Genomic DNA, 22,467 nt, shown 5'->3' with positions numbered 1-22,467 from the left:
TTTGATTTAAATATATTTATTTGTACTTAGCAATGCTATTTTTTGTTATGATGGTTTTTTCAGTAACTTTACACACTGTTAGCCCAAACGATCCAACACACTTAAAAGAAATGCACGATTACTCTATTTGCCGTATCAAGATCAATATTTTCCATTTGTACACTTACAGCTCTATATGGTAAGTGTACAAATGGAAAATATTGATCTTGATACGGCAAATAGAGTAATCGTGCATTTCTTTTAAGTGTGTTGGATCGTTTGGGCTAACAATTAAACTGTCATGCGAAACTATAATACAGTAAAATCTGTTTAAGGTGGAATCACACGGGACCGAGTAAAATTTCCGGCTTAGACAATGAACATGCATTTCCTTAATTATATTTATACTTTTTAGCGGAACGTTAGACTTGCCTGACTCAAGGGAAGTAAGACGTTTGTGAATAGAGCTACTATAATGTTTATACTATATTTATTATAATAAGAACAAAAAATAGACATTCAAAATATACATAAGTACACAAAATCTTAATCAAATTTATTCAAAGAAAGTGTCCAATTTTAACTGTTTCGTTTTTTTAATGGACTTTTTCATGCGGTTAAAAAAGAACGCCAATTCTACGGCCTTTTCGTGAAGTTCATTTTCCCTCTTCATTCTTGCATACAACTTGATAGCATTAATATAAGTTAACATTTACGATGAAGTAGGAATTTCTATTTCCGCACTATATTTTCCATTTTGTTCATCTTCTGAATCTCTCACATTGTTACCATTCTTGCGATTCTGTTAGATTTTAAGTCAATTTCTTCAGTTTCTGTTAAAACATTCTCTTCAACGGTCACAAAACTTTCCGCGTTCGCAGAATCATCTGCATCAATCTTCTCAGAGTTTGTTCTTCGCAAGAATTGTCATAACGAACTTCTCCACAATCTCCGCCATTATTAAGAATAAATTCACAGTTTCGAAAGAACTTTGTTACGCATTTGGCTGAATGACTTAAAATGTAATTGTGTCTAACATTTCAATTTTCATGGTATTTTCAGGTGCTCTCTTCATGCGTGCCATTTTTCCGCTGAAACGCGGATTTCCGCGGTTTTCAAACGGCCAACGATCACCCATGAGATTCGTGTAAATTCGAGGAGAAAATATGAGCGATTTGGGGGCCGGGTAGGTGGTTTTTGAGGAGAAATCGTATTTTTTCAATGTTTATTGCAGAAAAAAAAATCTGACCGCCATCTTGGAGGCAGTCTCGTGGTCTGGTATCGTGTGCATACCAGACAATAAAATATTCTCTACGCTCCAAATAAACAACAGCGATTGAAATGTTTAAAAGGAAAGATGTTCATTTTGATCCTGTAGACAAGAGAATGTGTAAGGACATTAGATCAGCAGCTTCAAAGTATACCTCAAAGCTGAGGGAGAATCAGAAGAAAAGGGCAGAAAGGCTTGAGGCCTATGGTTCTGTGAAATCTGGCCCAGCCACCTTGGCTAAAGAAAAAGTCCAGAAAGCCGCAGAGGCACAGAGAGCTGCCCATTCAGAGAAGGAGAGAAAAAAAGCTCGGAAGAGAGCACTGGAAACCCTTGTCTCGAAAAAGAGGAAAGTAGCCAAGATTGATTAAAGGAAATTAAGTGATTTGAAATTTGACTGTAATTTATGCAGCAGAGCAGAAGTTGATATCAGTGACTGAAAAACATTTTATTATTATCTGCAGCATACAGTGCCAGTGGTTTATTTTAAAGCATATCATTAATTTTATTTTGAAGCAATGTCAAAGCTTTCCTTGATTTGCTGTTTCAGTTTGTATTGTGAAAGAATGAAAAATATACTGATATTGAGGTACCAGTAATTTACTGACAAGACTGTATAGATGAACAAGTTTTACTGCAGGTAGTCATGTAGAGTAATTTTAAGTAATTTGAAATTTTAATGGAATACATGCAGCAGAGCAGTAGTTGTTGATGTCAGTGACTGTACAAAATTTAATTTCTGAGGCATATCACTGATATCAGTAGTTTAATATTGAACCATATCAGTAGTTGAATTTTTAAGCAATGTCATAGCTTTCCTTCATATGCTGTTTTAGTTTGTATTGTCAATTTGTGAAAGAATGGAAAATTCACTGACATTAAGGTACCAGTAGTATAATGACAAGATTGCATAGATGAACAATTTGAAGTGTAGGTAGTCATGATTAGTCAAAAGAGTAATTTTATGTGATTTGAAAATTGTATGGAATATATGCAGCAGAGAAGTAGTTATTGGCAATGACTGTAAAACATTTAATTGGCAGCATACCAGTAGTTGATGATGATGATGTTATTGATGACAAAAAGGATAATAATGAAATGATTTGTATTTGAAATATTTACTGAGTTATTTTGGCTTTATTAACTCATATTACTAACATATTTTGATTTAGAAAAAAATTAAACTGAATAAATAGCAAATAAACAATCTTAAATTTCATTTATTTACTTTTTAATTTATTTGTTAATTTTAGATATTTTGACATATCTTCTAAAAAATGAATGCAAATTAAAAGAATAAATCAATCTGCTAAAAACTGTAAATGAAAGTTATAGTTTTTATTAGTTTGATTTAGTCTTTTAATTTCCTTTTGTTATTTTATATGATATATATTGTGTACTTTTCCAACATTGCAATGTCAAAAAACATAAAGAAATTATGTCCCAGATTGCACCAAATCACACCAAATAGCATCCATTTTTTTTTAATTTCCCGGGGGGGGCATGCCCCGCCCCCCCCCCCCTAGTCAGGCGCCTCTGGCGTCGGGCTATATACCTTTTCCTCTTTTTTTCGTAAATGTCATTGGCATGCCTGTCTCTTACAGTAATTCATGTTTGCAGTAACACGCTGAAGCATCAATTTTCTGTATTTCAGTTTTATACACTATAATTCATTACTTAGTAGCTGTACAACTGATGTTGTACATGGAGGTAATAAGACTAAACGAACATTTCAGTGATGTCAAGAAAACCCACTTGTAGAGAAATATATATGCAAAAACGGCTCGTTTGGGTTGAGAAAATATTTTACATAGAAGGTCGAAACGTTGTAATCAAAAAGTATAATATTCCTGTTTTCTTGTTCCATTCTTTTGTTTAAATTGTTCAAAAATTCCTCTAATATAGCAATTGTCATCCACGCTTTATTAATCGCTTTCCATTCCACAGGAAATTTATTCCTCCTTAAATTTTTGAAACAGTGTAGATTTTCACTTTTACCTATTACCCATCGTATATCTAGTTTTCCATCAGCAAATGCGACCAAAAGTACAGTCAATCGTTCTTTCGATTAGCGACCTCCGGAATAATGACGGAAGATCGTTTTTGTTCGTTTTAGAATTTCGCACAAAGCTACTCGAGGGCTATCTGTGCTAGCCGTCCCTAATTTAGCAGTGTAAGACTAGAGGGAAGGCAGCTAGTCATCACCACCCACCGCCAACTCTTGGGCTACTCTTTTACCAACGAATAATGGGATTGACCGTCACATTATACACCCCCACGGCTGGGAGGGCGAGCATGTTTAGCGTGAACCCGCGACGCTCGGATTACGAGTCGCACGCCTTACGCGCTTGGCCATGCCAGGCCATGACGGAAGAGGAAAGAACAAAATATTTAACCAATACTTACTGAAACAAAATGTCCGATAATTTATTCATATTTAAACAAATTATCAATTAAATAAGAAGTTAATATTTAATCAAAAACATCTTTTCCCCCTTACTCATATTCTAATCCTACTTGTTGATAGATGAGGTGGGTGAAAGATATTTTTAAGTCCGCGTTACGCAGGTTCCGCCTTTTATTGTTTGTTTTTTTAAGTTCGCGCAAAGCTCCTCGAGGGCTATATGCGCTAGCCATCCCTAATTTAGCAGTGTCAGATTAGAGGGAAGGCAGCTAGTCATCACCACCCACCGACAACTCTTGTGCTTCTCTTTTACCAACGAATAGTAAGATTGACTGTCACTTGTAACGCCCCACGGCTGAAAGGGCGAGCATGTTTGATTGAATTTTCTTTTTTTATTTTTTCTTGGCACTGAAAATGCTGAAATATTTAATTGAAAACATATCTAATTTTCATGGGTTTTTTTCACATTCTTTACACTGGTATTTACAACCTGCAATTAGGTGTCAAATTTTGTTTAAATGCAAGCCGTATGTATATAGTTATTCAACAAAAACAGTTCAATTTTGGGCACAGCTTCACCTAAAATTTTGATTTCTATAGATTTTCATTATTTGGATTAAAGACGGTTGATTTAGAGCAGCAAAACTATAGAATGAAAAGATGTGCGGATACATAAGTATTAGTTAGGCCAAGTAAACTAAATTGGCAGTTGTTAACTCAGGTTCTCTAAAATATCGATGCTATTCATTGCCAACTTTGCTAAATTTTATAAAATTATCACAGTTAAAGAGCGTTTCGCGACATATGATTTAAGCGTAAATAACGATGCATAAATACGGCTGCACTGTGTGTGCGGGTGAGATGACAAGAAACTTAATTTCCATTCTGTTACTACAGAGAAGTTAAATGTAAACACTGTTTTAGAGAGGGAAAACAACCATCATATATTTTAAGGAATCTGGTTGGTTGTGTAAAGTATAGGTCTGTTCCGAGTAATAAGAGTTGAGATTCTAAAAGTAATCTTAGTTACTGTCGGATGCCACTTTCTTACTTGATGTGTTATATTGACTAAATAAAAGTTATTATATCTAATCATTAACCTTAGGTGTGAAAGAAAGGTGCGGCCGAAAAAAGGATTGAGCGTGCGATTTAATTGAATGAAGTCAAAACTGGCGGCCTAACAAGTAACTACACTTATTGCATTAATAAGAACTTTATAGCAAATATTTATTCATTAGTTAGTCAGGCCGTGTATGTTGTTTTACCCACCGTCATGCCTCAAGTTGGACAATAAAACCTGGCTTAACTAACTAATGAATTAATACTTGCTGTAAACTTATTATAAATGCTATAAGTGTAGCTACATCTTAGGCCGCTGATTTTGATTTCACTCCATTAATTCGCAGGCTCAATCATTTTAGCCGCTACCTTTTTTTTGAGTTTTATGTTTCGTTACGTTTTAGCCGCTCGTCCTCACAGAACACAGATAGTCTCTTTGTTTGGAATTAAGTACAAAGCTACAGCTTTGTACTTAATTCCAAACAAATAAACAAAACTAAATAGTATCGATGGAATATGAAATCATTGTTTGGAGAAATTATCAGACCTATGTACAGAATGATTTGAAACTTTCTCATGCTATTCCAGTTAAGCTATGGAGAGCATAAGACAGCGATTAATCACTACAAATGGCCACTTATTTTACTTTTTTCCAAAGTTTACAATTATTGATGAGGATCTCCGAGGGCTATCTGTGCTAGCTGTCCCTAATTTAGCAGTGTAAGACTAGAGGGAAGGCAGCTAGTCATCACCACCCACCGCCAACTCTTGGGCTACTCTTTTACCAACGAATAGTGGGATTGACCGTCACATTATAACGCCCCGACGGCTGGGAGGGCGAGCATGTTTGGCGCGACTCGGGCGCGAACCCGCGACCTTCAGATTACGAAGCGCACGCCTTAACGCGCGAGGCCATGCCGAGCCTCGAGGATCTCCTCGAAACAAGTCTTAAATATATGACCCAAGAAAAGACTGGGCCTTTTGTTTTAAGGAAGTAAAATATATAACATTATTTCAAATGGTTTGTTCGCCGGATAGTAAAGTAAAATAAATTATAGGCAAATAAGAGGGGAAATACACTGGCATAAATGCCATATATTCTCCGAATACCTGAATTAATACAGGTTATGTGCGGTGAGTAAAGGACAACCAAAACACCTTACAAATAAACAACTGTTTCCCAGAGGCCTGGACTTGTTTTTTGGTTCGTCCTTCTTGTGTAATTCGATGAAACCGGTCTAACTCGGTAGGTTTGTGATAAATTCAAAATAAACCATGGCTCTAGTTTATATTCGTCAACTCTCATAATTGCAGATGTGACGATATTGTGAAAAAAAACTTTCATTGAGTTCAAGGTTTTATAGACTTAAACAGCCTTAAGCTTTGAAGCATAATGAAAAAAATTAGGATACATCTGTGTTTTTAGGCTTTTTGTTTGTAAGTGTATAATTTCCCAACAAATAAAAATTATTTTCGTGCACTTGATAGAGACCTGCTTCATTAATATGTATAACAAACACTGACGAACGTAAAATGTTATGAGAAGTGGTAGGCTTACTGAATTTAAAACTCTAATCGGCAATTTTCATTTGCGACACAATATTCTCACGGAATATTAAACCAGTCTTCTTACGCAACACATTTATAAGTCTTACTTACAGAATGAAAATATGGCACGTGGTTAAAAGAAACCGGATATAACAGAAAAGTTTGTTGTTGAGTACAAAGCTAGATTTTTTTTTTTTTTTGAAAGCTTATAAACTTTTTATATTCCTGCAGTGAAATCAGTTTAAAACAAAACTTTCGCAAACTTACTATGGAAATTGCCTTTTATACCCTTCATTTATACAATTAATTTATATAGAACAATTCAGTTATATAGTGTTGTTTTTAAACAAAGATATCTTAGCATCTGCAGAACTCACGTTCTTTAAACAAGCCGTTTCGGATAAATTGCCATAATTAATCTTGTTATTTATAGAAAAGACTTTTTTCTACAGATTTAATTTTATCTTGGAAATTCCTTGATACCAGTTATACTTAGAGGCCCATATCTTTTGGTTACACCAGTGTTACATGTTTTATTAAATTTTAATTGAGATATTTTAAGAACTAATAAAATAAAACATTTTAAATCTATAAGCAGTCGAAGATATTAATGGAAATGATGAGAGAAAATGCGTTATGTTTAATTCTATGTTTCACATGTGAAGTGATTAATTTGTTTTTGTATAGCTTTGTGGCCACCATGAGTAGTGAAACCCGAATGTTTTAGCGCCATAAATCTATAGACTTATAACTGAGCCATCGGGAAGAAACTGATTAGTTGGTCCTATTTTAATTCTTTATATTTTTTGTATATTCAGGATGTTTAGTTCTTTGCATTGTAAATCTCAGTTGTTTTATATATTTAGTTAGAATACTTGTTTATCATCTTTAACTTTATGAGACCACTGAAAAATAATCATATTATACTGAAACAACAAATTATAATGCTGATAACACAGGCTTGCGATTGTTTCTTTTATTTGTATGTTCTACAGTTACTTCAGTACGTTGAATACTAAAATGATATCCATTTTTCACCATCATGTACATATTTTTCACAAGACATCATAAACATAAGTGAATGCATTTTCATTAAAGTCGGGTCACATATTGTTATGTTTAAAATGTTAACAACTATTGTCTATAGATTGTTCTAGAATCCAAATGTAACAAACATGATAACGTCAACCGAAGTGGAGTGTTCACGCATCATCACATCATATCTATATTTAATAGCCTGCACATTTATCCACGATAATTTCGTGTTGTAGTGTCAACAAAATAACGTAAGTCAATTAGAAATGACAGTAAATGAATCCTCTCCTATTTATTACATAACCTACTTCATTAGATCATCGAAAAGAATAACTTGGTCGTGATGCGTGGTCATTCCAGTCGACAAGTTCTTACTGGTAATAACTGCCATAATACAGCAGTGAAAGTATTATGTATCCGTTTTATGTATTGAGTTGTGTGGTTTATCGTTAAATATATTTTCCACACGTGCGTATTTTCCTTATCAATTGCATGCATATAGGTATACGGAATTTACGTATTCAAAATTATTTTAATAGATTTACACGCAAATGGAATCAAACAGTGGAAATTCTACTAAATATGATTATTAACTTTATTCTAAAAAGTTCCAAGTTTACTTATATTTTTGGACTATTATTTTCCTCCGTTATAGTTAATATATTAATTTCTTATCAAGGAGCATTTTATACATTAAAAACTTCGAGATTTCTAAGATAGCCCATTTTTTAAGGAAATTTTTCTATTTTGCTATACATATACAAAAAATATATACCGATTGCATCGTAAGGTTCAGCAGATTTTGTGTTAACCTTTAACTGCGATCTGTGTGGACCCTAATACCTGGATCAGTTGACGAGAGTTGAAGGCGACCACAATCTTTATGAGTCCCGATCGTTGAGGGAAGAGTCGTTCCACGTGAACTATATTTTCTTTAGGCCAGATATTTCTGGAATTGTTTGAAATCATTAACGTAAACACAGGACTGGTACGAGTATCTGATACGTTTATTCTTGTAATTCTAGACCAAGACAAAGCATTCAAACGAATGGGTACGTACTTGTGTGAAATTACAAAATTTTGAAAAAGTGATATATTTAAGTTTACTACATTTTGATCTCCTGTCAGGCATTTTGACAAAACATTTTTAAAGTTTACATATAGGCTCTTGACACCTGCATAGTAATACATGCAAGGAAACAGTTTCAGAAAAAGATCTGATGGGAATTAAAATGGGAGTTAAATGAACTGCTTGAAATTTCTATTAACAAATCAGGATATGTTCAAAACAACATTATGAATTAAAATTATAGAAATTTTCAAATTCTAGCTTTTAAATAAAGGTCCAATGTTTTTTTTTAGAAATTCAAGGTTGACTGCACTGACTTCTTGAGAATTGACTAGAACGTATAAATAATTATTCTGAACAAGGCACGTGTTTAGTTTGTTGTTTCTCATCAATATTCACAGGTAAATTAGTAGTATTCGGGGATTTAGCTAATTTTCAAGATAATTATACAGTTTTACTTACAGAACGAACCAGCATTTGTAAAACGATACAAAATGTTGCATATAAATAGATTAAAAAAACAATATTTAAAAACTACTTATGATGATGATACACGAATACACACGTATATAAATATAAGTTGAAAAGAAAAATAAGTGGTTTAATATTTTCTATTGTTTTTAAAATATATTTGGAAGAAATAATGGAAAGAAAATACACTTAAATACGTGAAAATATAAAATAGTTATATTAAAGTAACTGTGCTTAGAAAAGACAAACAAAACCAATGATTTTTTAATAATAGAAATAAACTACCTTATAACTTCACACTAATTATTTATCTTTAATTGCACACTCAATGTTTCGCTTTACAGTCACGTTTTGTTTTCTCAGGAGCATTCACTAAAACACGTACCGGAACTGACTGTACAAAACTCCAAATGGTTTAAATAATAAATTCTTATCGAATCTATAGCGTGCATTTCTACAGCGTGTGTTCGACATATTAAGTGGAAAATCCTTTAGTTAAAGAAAAGTGTTGTGAAATCATTTATTGATACCTATAGTAAACCATTTGAAGCTTTCTACTGTCAGTTACGGTTTGTGATGAAATAATAATCAGTGATGACGAGAAACCCACTTGTTGAGAAATTTATATGCAAAAACGGCTCGTTTGGGCTGAGAAAACACTTTTACATAGAAGAGCGAACAACGTTTCGACCTTCTTCGGTCATCGTCAGGTACACAAAGAAAGAGGTAACTGACCGGAAGCTGACCACATGTTTGAAAGGGGTTGTGTAACTGTGTGTCGAAATGTAGAGGGCGGTATTAGATGTTTGAATATATAATTTTATTTATTTTATTAATATAGGTATAAAGGCGTTCCTTTATATTGGTTTATTTTGGGTTTAAGTTGTTGTATAAGTAAGGCTTCTTTAATTTTGCGTTTGTTTATGTTTGTTTCTTTATTTAGTATTTGAGTGTTTTCTATGGTTATGTTGTGTTTATTTGACTTGCAGTGTTCGAAAACGTGTGAAGGTGACTTTTTATGTTCTTTGAATCTGGTTTCCATTTTTCTACTTGTTTCTCCAATATAGAAGTCGTGGCAGTTATCACATTGTATTTTATAAATAATGTTGGTGTGGTGTTTGTCAGTGTAGTTTTTACATAGTATAGACCTCAGTTTTGTGCCGGGTTTTTGAATAAATTTGGTATTAATTGGAATGTCGTATTTTGTTACTAATTTTTGCCAAATGTTGGTTATTTGTTTGCTGATGTCAGGAATATATGGTATACAGCAGTATATGGTTTCGTGGTTTTTTGATTCGTGAGCTGTATTTACTTTAGTTGGTTGATTTTGCTCACTGTCTAGGTGTGTGCGTATAATGTTTTCTACGGTTTGTGGAGGAAACTTATTGATGTTGATGAAGTATTGTTTTATTTTGTCTAATGCATCGTTAATTTTACCTTGTGAGCATAGTTTTATGGCTGTGTTTATTTGGTTTCTTAGTATGTTGAGTTTTTGTTTTGTTTCATGTGCTGAGTCCCAAGGAATGTATAGTCCAGTATGGGTGATTTTTCGGTGAACTTCTGTTTTGAATTGTGTGTCGGTTCTTGTAATTTTGAGGTTAAGAAATGATATTTGATTGCTTTCTTCCTGTTCACATGTGAAGTTAATGTTGGGATGTGTAGAGTTAATGTGATTGAAAAAATTATGTATGTGTTCTGTAGATTTGAATCTCGCAACCGTGTCATCTACATATCTGTACCAGTATAGTGGTGGATGTAATGCTGTGTTAATTGCTTGTGTTTCAACTTGTGTCATAAAAATATTGGCTAGAACTGGTGATAATGGGTTGCCCATGCTTAGGCCATTTGTTTGTATATAGTTTTGGTTGTTGAACGTGAAGTTTGTCTTTATCGTGGTTAATTCTATGAGGGTTGCTAACTGGTTACTGGGAATGTCTATAGTTGGGTTAGGGTCTCGGATATAGAGTTCTAAGGCTATCTTGCAGGCTTCAGTGGTTGGAACTTCTGTAAAGAGGGATATAACATCGAAACAGGCCATTAAGGCTTTATGATTAAGTTGATTTAGATTGGACTTGAAATTAAAAGAGTCTTTGATGAATGAGCTGGCTGATGTTACATATTTGGAGAATGTCCATGCTATGTATTTATCAAGATTGTAATTAAACGATTCACATGTGGACATTATTGGTCGTAATGGACAATCTGGTTTATGAGGTTTGGGGATGCCGTATATTTGCAGTGTGCGTGAGTCGGTTTTACGTAGGTAGGAATAAAGTGTTTGTGAAATTGTGTTGGCTTTTTTTATTTGTAGTAGCAATTTGTTCAGTTGCGTCTCGTGTGTTTTTGTTGGATTTGTGTGTATTGGTTTAAATTTGTTCGTGTCTGATAGGATGTTATTCATTTTTTGGATGTATTCATTCGTGTTCATTATGACCATAGCGTTACCTTTATCTGCTTTTAGAATTTTATGTTTTGTCTTGTTTTAGGTTTTAATGGAATTAATGTCTCTTTTGTAAGGTTGTTTTTAGTTTTCTGTTTTGTGAAATTATGTTGATGGTTTTGTGAGAAAATTCTTTGAAAAAATCGTTTAAGATGTTGTTTTTAGGTGTTTCTGGAAAATATAAATTTGTAATTTTACCTGGGAAGTTTGGCTGTTGGATGTCACTAAAATTATCTAAGTTGTCGTCTTTCTGTTGGTTGTTTTTGGTTGTTTCCTTGTTTTCTTTTTCTGCAGAAAGTATCACAAGTCTCCTGGCTAGGTCTTCTAAACATGTTTTGATTTCTATGGTTGGAATGTACCTAGGTGCTATTGCGAAGTTGAGTCGCGTTGAACAAACGCAAAATTAAAGAAGCCTTACTTATACAACAACTTAAACCCAAAATAAACCAATATAAAGGAACCCCTTTATACCTATATCAATATAATAAAATAAATAAAATTATATATTCAAACATCTAATACCGCCCTCTACATTCCGACACTCAATTACACAACCCCTTTCAAACATGTGGTCAGCTTCCGGTCAGTTACCTCTTTCTTTGTGAACCTGACGATGACCGAAGAAGGTCGAAACGTTGAGTGTCTGATTAAAGATAAGTCACAAATTTGGTGTTATAAGGTAGTTTATTTTTAGTATTACAATATTTCTTTGACACCAACATACACTAAAGAAATAAAAAAAAAACACTTGACTTTGGTCTATTATAAAAGTCAATTATAACTTTTGACAACAAAATATTTTTAACATTGTATAATTAATAAACTTCATGAGCTGCCAAAGTACACAACATACACGAAACTCATTCTAATCAAAATATTAAATACTTTTTAAACAATTTCTAATATTTATATTTATTTCCTACGTTTTCTTATTTTATCACTTCAAACCTAAGCATAAGCAATTAAAAACTCACCTAAACTTCGAGTGAAAAGAACCCGTCACACCTGGAGCTTCTACTGTGAAAACACAATTATCTAGGATGCGATTGAGTGGATTTGTAAAACTAATTTTCAGCATAAAAGGAGCTCCCACTTTTAGAAGTCCTCGAACCTAAATAAGAAATTATTATGGAAATATATTTGTACATAATAGTTATCTCAGTGACGAACCACGATAGTGGTTCATAATAGGGTTCGTCTAGGAATTTCACAAAATTTTTAATGGAGCATACTGGCAAAAGCCATCTTGAAAAAACGTACATGTTCTTAAAATAACATTCAAGACCTTCTATTTTATTGTCTAAAGCTGCTAAAATTTTGCTAATAACAATGAGATGATATTAGACAAAATTCATTCATTTAATCTTCACATTATTATTATTCATATTGTTTCAAAAGCTTACAGAGAAACGACTATGAATATTTTATGCAAATCTGAGCAGACTCACTAAAAAAATACAAAGAACCCTCATGAGCAGATCATATGGCTATTTGTATTTTGATTCTTGAAAGAAAGAAAAGATTTTGAGAGGTTTTTTGTTGTTTTTTTACATAGCTGCTTGTCAGTTTTCTCTCCAAAGCCATTCGAGCACCGAAGCCTGCAGCAAAAGCAGCAAGGTATACTGCTCCTTTCAATTCAAACTGGACTATGAGTCTCTGGCCTGTGGTTCTGCCTTGACTTTGGCCTTGAAGATGTTCGACCCCATTCACCATAAAGGCTCTGCACAAGGGATTTCCGCACTTCTCCAGTTCAGAGTTTGTACACTGAGTCCCACGAACCTCCTCTTCACCTCCATTGGTTTGTACACCGAATCCCACGAACCTCCTCTTCACCTCCATTGGTTTGTACACCGAGTCCCACGAACCTCCTCTTCACCTCCATTGGTTTGTACACCGAGTCCCACGAACCTCCTCTTCACCTCCATTGCTTGCAACTTTCTTTACTCTATGCTTCAAAACTTCGATCCTTACCACAACATCCCATTTGGGATTTTGTGTTATATTCTCAGTTGGCAATATTCTTTTGGAACAGACGGTCTGCTATTCTTCTTTTTGGCTTTCGTATACAGACACGGGTAGCTTAACTGGGTTTGTCCTTGACTGACGTTGCTGTCTCACTGGTCATCACATCCTCCTTGGTTTATTACTATCCCTATCTGTGACATTTCTTTGAATCATCTGAGGATGGTAAAAACTACATACCGTCTTCTATTTGCAAACATTTTTCGGATATCTTTCCATTCCCGTTCATATAGATCAAGGGTTCCCAACCTTTTGGCACTAGCGACCCCTTATCTAAAAGTTTGAAACCCATGTGACCCCCTACTTAGGGCTTACTATCAGCAGCTTAATTTTTATTTTATTTTCTGTGAAGGAGAGGGAAAGAAACATCTAAAAATATTTTAAAATTCTGTAATTATTTATTAGCAAATTAAATCACATTGGTCCAACCTGAATTCACAAAAAGAACATATATTTCTTAAAATAATATTAACATAGGTTTGAACAGCTATCCAACCCAGCTAGTGAGATGCCTGATGTTGCATTTCAGCAGCAAGCTTTGAAATTCGTGGCTGAGCGTTTGTTAGAGCCAGTCTCATGTCATCTCCAACATCCAATCTGTTCCTATTCTTTGTTTTTATATTGACAAGAGTGGAAAATCCTGCCTCACACAAGTAGGTAGAAGCAAATGGAACAAGGACACGTAAAGCTGTCATGCTGACTTTGGAGTATGACTGATACATAGCGCACCAGAACTGAGTCACGTATTTCACCTTGAAGAGATCACGAGCTGAAGAGTCGTTCCTTAGATCCAGAAATTCATCTTGGATATCATCTGGGATGCTGGATACATCAAGTTCAGTACAAAATGGGTTCCTTACCAGGGCCTCCTGTTCCTGTGATAGCTCAGGGAAGTAAAGCTCGACTTCCTTTTCTAGAGACTGAAGATGTTCGGTAATCTCATCCTTGAAGAACTAATCCAGTTGGATCTGAGACTCATCCATCACTCCACAAAGTTTATCAAACAGAGCGATGTTTCCAAGACTGGTTTTCCGACGCCAGTTTTGCAGTTTGGAAACAAAGGCCCGAAGACTATCTTGAAAAAGGAGAACATGTGTTTCCCTTCCTTGAAGCTTCAAATTGAGCTTGTTCAGCTGGTCAAAAATGTTGGCTAGGTACGCAACCCTTTTATTCCATGCTTCATCTTCGAAGTGAGCTACAAGATCTTTCCTTTCTTGAGTCTTCAGGAATAGCTTTATTTCATCTTTCATTTCAAAGACACGATTAATAACGTTTCCTTTCGACAACCAACATACTGCTGTGTAGAAGAGAAGGACTTCGTGGTCAGCATTCATGTCTTTGCATAGTTCTTTGAATAGGCGAGTGTTGAGTGCTTGAGTCTTCACATAATTTACAATTTTGATAACAGATTCATACACCCATAATATCACCTAATGACATTGAACTAACGTAGCACACGTTTTGCTTTGCACCGAAACAAAAAAATGTAAGAGCATGAAAATGTATTTGATGAAATAAAATTAATGTTATCCCAAGCTACTTCTAACAAGGCTACGCGACCCCCCTGCCAAGGCTTCGCGATCCCCTGGGGGGTCGCGACCCACCGGTTGGAAACCTCTGATATAGATGGTTCGAAATCAGTTGACTCTGTGAGCTCTACCATGGTTTGTTGTGACTTGGTGGTTGTACACAGGATCCCCTCTACAGTTTCTGTGTTTGCTGCCAAGTTGTATGCCGTTTCTCTTGCCCTGGATCATGTAGAAGCTATGAAGTACATCAATTGTACATTAATTTTACTATTTAAACCGACTCTTTTAGCTCTCTATTGGTCCTGAAATCGCTTCACGTTTGTTCTAATCCTGTTCTCGTCGATATTTAAAAACCAACTGGCTCATTTTTCATTGTCTTCCGTTTCTGTCCAGTTTTGAGATACCTAGTCACGTCGGTATTCACAAGAACGAAATCGCTAACACCCCAGCTAAGTCCGTCTGCTCTGATGCTAGTACTGTTGTGCCTGTTCCACATATGACTAAAGTCCTGTGTTTGAGGCGCGGTTCCGCGCCAGTTGGCAGTCAACTTGTAGTGAGCAACATGATAACAAGCTTTTCCAAATTCAACCTTCTGTTGCTCTTTGCCCACCTGGTTTCGGTGGGCCCTACACATTAGCCATAGTTTTTGACCTATCATTATTTTTATTTGAGACTGATTCACCAATGTGTGGCTTTTGTGACACTTAAGGCACAATAGCCCACGTTTTGCTGCTGTGCCGTCGTTACGACTCTAAACGACGACACTATTTTAGACATGTTTTTTTCCATGGGTTTATCCGTGACGCTGGACAACGTCACTGGCAATGGTAACACTGTCCAACATAGTTGCGTTTCTAAGGGTCATTGGCCTTTTTAATTCTATCCAAGTTTTTACCTACTTTTTGAACTTTGTATTTTACCTTGATTCAATTTTACATTTTATAACTATTTTACTTTTACGGTGTTTTTTGTTTGTTTGTTTTTCAGTTGTTTGGTGCAGATAGCTTAGTTGCTTTGCGCCAATAAATGTCAAACAACCAGCTATACTGTACCAAATTCTCTGCACAGTTAATAAACGAACTGCAATATCTAGTCCAAAACACTTCGTTTTATTAAAGTAAACAATGTATATGTTTATAACAGTGTTCCAGCCTTATTATTATTATTATTATTGTTGATTACAGGTTTACATGTCACAACCGAAAAAAAAGGCTACGTATATTTTACTTAAATCTGGACAATAGTAATGAATGCAGTATTCAGTATGTTATAGGGTAGTTTTAAAATTAATTCAAGTGCTTTCGTTTTTCGTCCTGAAGAATTCTCTAAGAGTTTCCACCAGAGAAAAAAATCCGGCGTTTTACCAATGCGCATTAATATGAAAATAATTTTAGCAACTGATAGCACATTAATTGGAAATTGCCATGTTGATGATTCATCATTTCTCGAGTTCACCATTGTACTTGATCTCTATGTGGTTTTCTTCGACTCTTCGGAGAGTTTCCTAACAGTAGACGACTACCACAGTAGATTACTCTGCTCTTGTGAGTGATGATTTATTCTATTGATTTTCGTACTTCGATTGTTAAACGCGTGTTTACACGAATCTTCGGGCACAAGACCTCTTGGCTCAGCAAATAATTGATGGGTGGAAAATAAGACAGTGCAGCAGTAAATTGTTGTAAAACATGTAATACTGAAGAGAATGAATAGAAAACCTATGTAGCTCAAAATGTATTGTCCATAACTAACATAAAAATACTTAAAAACAATGAAATTAAAAACTGTTCATTTAAAAAGGAACTAGAGATTGTCATGTAAGTACAGAAACAAAATGAATCAAAATGCAAAGATTATATTTTCAACTCTACAACTGGGGTCTCTAAAAAGTAAACAAAAACTACATTATTTTTTCAAGATACAAATCCATATGCTGACTTCACTAAAATTTATAAATGCTGTAGACGCGGATTCAAAATAAGGTTTTTCTATCTTGAGAAAATAATGTAGACACTATTTTCAGCCTAGTTTGTTTACTTTATTTTAAAGTCTCTAGTTGAAGGCTGGAAAATGTATTTTGATTCAACCTGTTTCTCTAGTTTTTGACGATCTTTATTCTCCCTTTTTAAATTAACAGTTTTTAATTAACTTGTTTATACAGATTTAAATAGAAACATCTGTGTTTGAAACTTTTTATTTTTACAAGTATATTGTTGGTTGTGGCGATAAAATTTTTAAACAAATATCTAAAAGATGCATCTATAGATACCCTGTATTATGGGATATTTATGATTGCGCTTGGCGAGAAAACTCCTGATGTGGATTTTAATTAATTTTGCATACATAATCGGGATTGATATTAAGATAAAATGTTTTGCTGCCTTATTACAACTCACCAAACGATGTATTTGCTTTGTTGTTTCTCTAAAATTTCATAATGGAATAATAATGTAGCTAAAATGCAGAATTGCCATACAGCATAAGTTGAATAATTTCACCGAAAGAGGGCAAAGGCAGCCTGGAGCGGTCAACTGTTTTAACTACCATACAGTAATGTGTTGTCAGTCAGCTAGTCAGTAAACATTAGAATAAGGTCACATGAGGGAACGCTAACGTTGCAATTTGTACTGTCATGACGTCAGTAAAACGAGCGTAAGTCGGGACTCACGAAAAGAATTATATACTCTTGTAGGCTGCAACAGCATGACATATGAAATTGAAAAGCAATTAATACAAATATGTTACTTTCAAAACAGAACGTTTTCAGGGACCCTGCACAAGTACATCTACTATTTTAGTCATATTTTTATCTATTAGCAAATGCTATAATATTTTAGGTTACCTCAAGTTTTAGTTTTGGTTTTTTTAGCATGAGATCCTCTTCTTCCGACCATGTCTGTTGTGTCTCTACTACCGTCGCTATAGCGTAAATTTTTATCATGGAGTAGTCCACTAGTTTATTAAAGTATTCTTCTGGTGATATCCTTATAGACACTGTTTTTCCTATTAGAATAACAAAAAATAATTTCACATTGTCACTTTATTTTCTGTTATCTTATGGATAACTCCGTTTTATGAGAAACAAAATAGTTTGTTTGTTTGTTTTTGAATTTCGCACAAAGCTACTCGAGGGGTATCTGTGCTAGCCGTCCCTAATTTAACAGTGTAAGACTAGAGGGAAGGCAGCTAGTCATCACAACCCACCGCCAACTCTTGGGCTACTCTTTTACCAACGAATAGTGGGATTGACCGTAACATTATAACGCCTCCACGGCTGAAAGGGCGAGCATGTTTGGCGCGACGGGGGTGCGAATCCGCGACCCTCAGATTACGAGTCGCACCCCTTAACACGCTTGGCCCTGCCGGGCCAACAAAATAGTAATTATAACTCAAAATATCCATTTCGTAAAAAGTTTTTGAACTTAGACGTTAGAGTCGTCATAAAGGAATTACGTTTAAACGTTACTGTATAGTTGGATGTGTGACTAATACTGTTTACAGTACTTCGAATGGTAGAAGAAAGCTCATATAAATTAAAAACAGACTTCCTAGCGTTATCTTAGATACAAATAATCTCGAAACATAACAGATTTTTCAAAATAGTTGTGTGACAAACTTTATATACTTAACTTCTTTTGTTTTCGCCCCCTAGTAGCACAGCGGTATGTATGCAGACTCACCTCGCTATAAAACGAGTTTCGATCCCCGTGGTGGGCAGAGCATAGATTGACCATTGTGTGACTGTGTTCTTAATTCCAAACAAACTTACATTTTTTATGAGTAATAAAATTCATTAGAAAAATATCTTTGTTTTTAGATTGAATAAGTAACGAATCTGACAATCGATAAAATATAACAAAACTGAAACTCAGACAAGCTGAGAAATGCAGTTTCTAGCAGTACGTAACCCTAGCAGTTTATTTACGTCAAAGATAGAGATTTAAAGTTTACGAAGCCTTGAATATGTTTAGGTGTGAAAGAAGGCTAGATTTCCTCAGATGTTAACCGGTTTCACAACACCTGCGGACAGACAAGAATCGTTTTGTTTTTCTCGATTTATGACGAAAGACGTTTAAATCATTCTAAACACGTTCGACTTTCACCAGCTATATTTATCAAAATAAGCTTTCGTGTTCAATATCGGCATCGTCTCCAGCCAGAAGTATCATAAAAATAAATTTAAATCCTTAAAACAATATAGTCGTGTTATAGACATATGACATATATATAATAAACACAGTTAACAATAGAGTCAAGACAACTTCAATAGAAACACGTAAAAGTACGAAACTTTTGAAAGAGTCTGAGAAGTTTCATATTAAACAAAAACACTGTCATTAGATTTTTAAGTTAACTTTTCGGCCTTCGGCCTTCTTTAGAACCTTGCGGCTTATACTATCAAGGTTAGAGAAACATTTCTCATATATATTAAAATAGAATAAATAAATTTTAAATAAAACGAAATAAGTCAAGATAAATCAATAAATTCGACAACTCATTATAATTTTGTTCCACTAAAGATATCCCTAAACACGGGCGGGGTTATCAAAAGCTATCTAGTGTGTACATGGGTGTGATGGGAACTAGAGTACATGCAAACACTTAACATAGTAGGTGTACAGGGATCAAGATATACGGGATTTAAAAACTTCCTAATACATCTATATAAATATAATAGTACTCTCAGTTGTCTGTTGTTTGTCCATGTTAGTACTTCGCAGAGTGTGGACGGATCTGCACCAAAATTAGTGTAGAAATTTATTAGCTCCATCTGGGAGGACATACAAATTTTCAGTTTTACGGTTTTTATAGGCTTTTTTTTTCTACCATTGTCTTATTTCCTTTCGATGGATCATCACGAAGTTTGTCTGGTCCATGTGGAGATACATAAAAAATTGCAGTTTACATTTAGTGCTTTGCAGTTTTTATGGGCGTTTTTGCCTTTTTTACAATTACGTGTAAGGGAAGCAGCTTTTCATATCCTAATATAGCCTTTCATTACTTGTGAATTTATATAGTATCCGTACAGAGGACGGGTACTTCAACTAATTTATATATATATATATAAAATAAAATGCGGACATGTTTTATGTGTAATTATTGGAGGTAGTAACCTTCTCCCTGTTCTTTCACCTATATTAAAAAGCATAACATTCACAATGATCATGAATGAATAACACAAACATGTTATTTTGTGGTAGATACACAAAATGAAAAAATCACGTTCTTATTTAAAAACCTGATGTTACATATCGTATCATATCAGCACGACTAATATCTTTTAGTCTCCATTTCCTACACATGTCAGATATTGGAACAGGTTTAGTATGTTTGTATTAAAACCCATTCAAACTAACGAGGAGGTGAGAGGCTAGGTGTTTGAACATTGTTATAGAAAGTTAACAACAGTTAATGTTCAGCCGTTTTGTTGATATGTTTATATCCTGACATTAATGGAAGTCCTTCCGAATGTATAAACGTATTTGTTATCACGTCATGTTTATTTTGATAGATTGTTCCTTTTCGTTTTTCTCGAGTTATGGGATCTTTTAACATGACTTATTCTGTTTCGAAGCGCGCTTCTCGATTTGAAAGCAATATTGATAGTGTTTCAAAACATATTCAACTGTGTTTTTACTGTTGTTTTCTCACGATCTTTAAGTATCGCTAGTTCTTACAATGTCAATACTTCTATCCATCAAATCTGATAGTCAGCCGTTGGATATTAAGATCGATTTTAATTTCATTAACTCGTTCTCTCTTTGCCGTCGAGTACGTTCTGCTATACAAAGAATGTACTACTTATAGTCTAGTTGAAGCTTAATGGTTTGATTAGAAGTACAGGTATTTGTTAGTATGTGTTGTCATCAGGTATATCCTGGTAATTATCCTATTTTTTTAAATATAAATATATGTATATATAGATAAAAGTACATTGTCATTACTGTTTACATAAAGTTAGAAATGGTATAGATACTGGTAAAACAATTTTGGGTCTCATGAAGTAAAGAATAAATAAACACAAACTTGACTTGTTCCCAAAAATTCAGAGCAATATCTCCAAATCACAATTGTTTCGAATCAATAAACAAGCTTCGAGACAAGCCAATCAAAGAGAAAATCACCCAACCAGTTAAAACATGGGAGTAGTAATATTATAATTAATGGATTAAGGAAGTCCGTGTTTGTCGCACTGCAGGAACATCAACTGGATTTTTTTTGCGCTCTACATAAGAAACAGCCAAATATTTTATACAGTTTTAAAGATATTTGAATCAGATAAAAGGAAACAAGATTGTAAATCTAAAGAGACAATCATATTTAAAATACTGAACTTGACATGAACAGTGATTAAAGGGTTTCAATGGCGTAACTATAAACTATGCCCCCTCCACATGAAAAGTAACTAGGCCCCCTATATTTATTTACCAATAACTGTAGTTACGAATGTGGGTGATTCGGGTTCACTTTTGGCTCGGACGCCGCACACGCGGCAGTTTCGGGGCTACAGAGGCATACTTATGCCACTAGAGGGTTTAACTCATTAATATTTAGTTTGATTTTGATTATTAATGTCAACTAACAACCTGATTTTGTTCGTTTTATTGAACTAATACCAGATAAAGTTTTCTTGTTACTAATTTAAAAAATGGTAGGAATGTTACATTTCTTAAAAATATTTTTGGTGAAATAAAATGTTTGTGAACTGTCGAGTGTTATTTAGCTTAATATTTTCATTATCGATTTCGTTTAGTTTTATTATTCGATTCAAATACAAATCTGAAACTTAGTCATATTGTTTCAATACTTACTTTTATATGCACCTGTGTTTTGTGCTTTATTATGTGACTCACAAATTCGAAATTCAACTGAGGACACTTGTGAAGTAACCCCATAACGATTCACGTGTTAGATCAGGTCATGTAGATATCACTTGTGTTGCTTGAGTAATGTGTACATATTCATAATAAACTTTAACCCTATCCATCCTGGTATTTTTACTGCGTATGACACAAAGTTATAGTATCTTATATTCAAGCCACCCGCTAGTACAGCGGTATGTCTCTGGATTTACAATGCTAAAATCAGGGGTTCGATTCCCCTCGGTGGGCTGCGCAGATAGCCTTTGTGGCTTTGCTAAAACAAACACACTTATATTCAAAATTTCATTAAACCACTTTTTGTTTATATTATTCCAATTAGAATAACATAACATCTTAGCTAATAATTCATATTTAAATTATTTACACTTACCTTGAGAAGGAAAGATGGAGACCGATCGCTTCGCTTGTTTCAGTTTTTTGGATGTTGTTCCTGTATAGTAAACGCTAAAAACCGACAAAGAAAGCGATATTGACCTAATCTGGATGCCATGGTTCCGGATCATTATCGTCACAACGATTGGTTGACCAATCATTACATTTTTACTGCTTTGCAAACTGAAATAGACATCTTCCTTTGAGGGCTGTGAGACATCGTATACATGTACCAAATCACCTCTTCTGATTGCATTCACAAACGCATGTCTTTCCTCGAGACTATCTATTAAGTTAGAAAAAAAATAGTTTGATTTCATTAAAATTTTCGACTTTTCTAGGGACTTCTGCTGGGTTGGTTTTCAGGTGAATAACGAACGATCCACTC

At 34.4% G+C, this 22,467-nt stretch overlaps 1 protein-coding gene across 4 annotated transcripts in view; it reads right to left on the bottom strand.

Annotated features, from left to right (window-relative positions):
- Positions 1-7,218: 7,218 nt before the first annotated feature.
- Positions 7,219-22,467, bottom strand: part of LOC143230919 (hemocyte protein-glutamine gamma-glutamyltransferase-like) — a 43,246-nt gene continuing 27,997 nt past the window's right edge. For all 4 annotated transcript variants that reach the window (XM_076465237.1, XM_076465239.1, XM_076465238.1 and 1 more), the window contains 4 exons: positions 22,078-22,365; positions 17,666-17,826; positions 12,247-12,383; positions 7,219-8,241 (listed from right to left, as the gene is read on the bottom strand). In XM_076465237.1, the coding sequence (XP_076321352.1) occupies positions 8,100-8,241; positions 12,247-12,383; positions 17,666-17,826; positions 22,078-22,365 (728 nt within the window). In that variant the 3' untranslated portion in view covers positions 7,219-8,099. The remainder of the gene's footprint in view (positions 8,242-12,246; positions 12,384-17,665; positions 17,827-22,077; positions 22,366-22,467) is intronic.

The sequence above is a fragment of the Tachypleus tridentatus genome, chromosome 10 (genome assembly GCF_004210375.1).
Source record: "Tachypleus tridentatus isolate NWPU-2018 chromosome 10, ASM421037v1, whole genome shotgun sequence".
Taxonomy (NCBI): domain Eukaryota; kingdom Metazoa; phylum Arthropoda; class Merostomata; order Xiphosura; family Limulidae; genus Tachypleus; species Tachypleus tridentatus.
The sequence above is the reverse complement of the archived record's forward strand: the minus strand, read 5'-3'. Positions and strand labels throughout refer to the sequence as shown.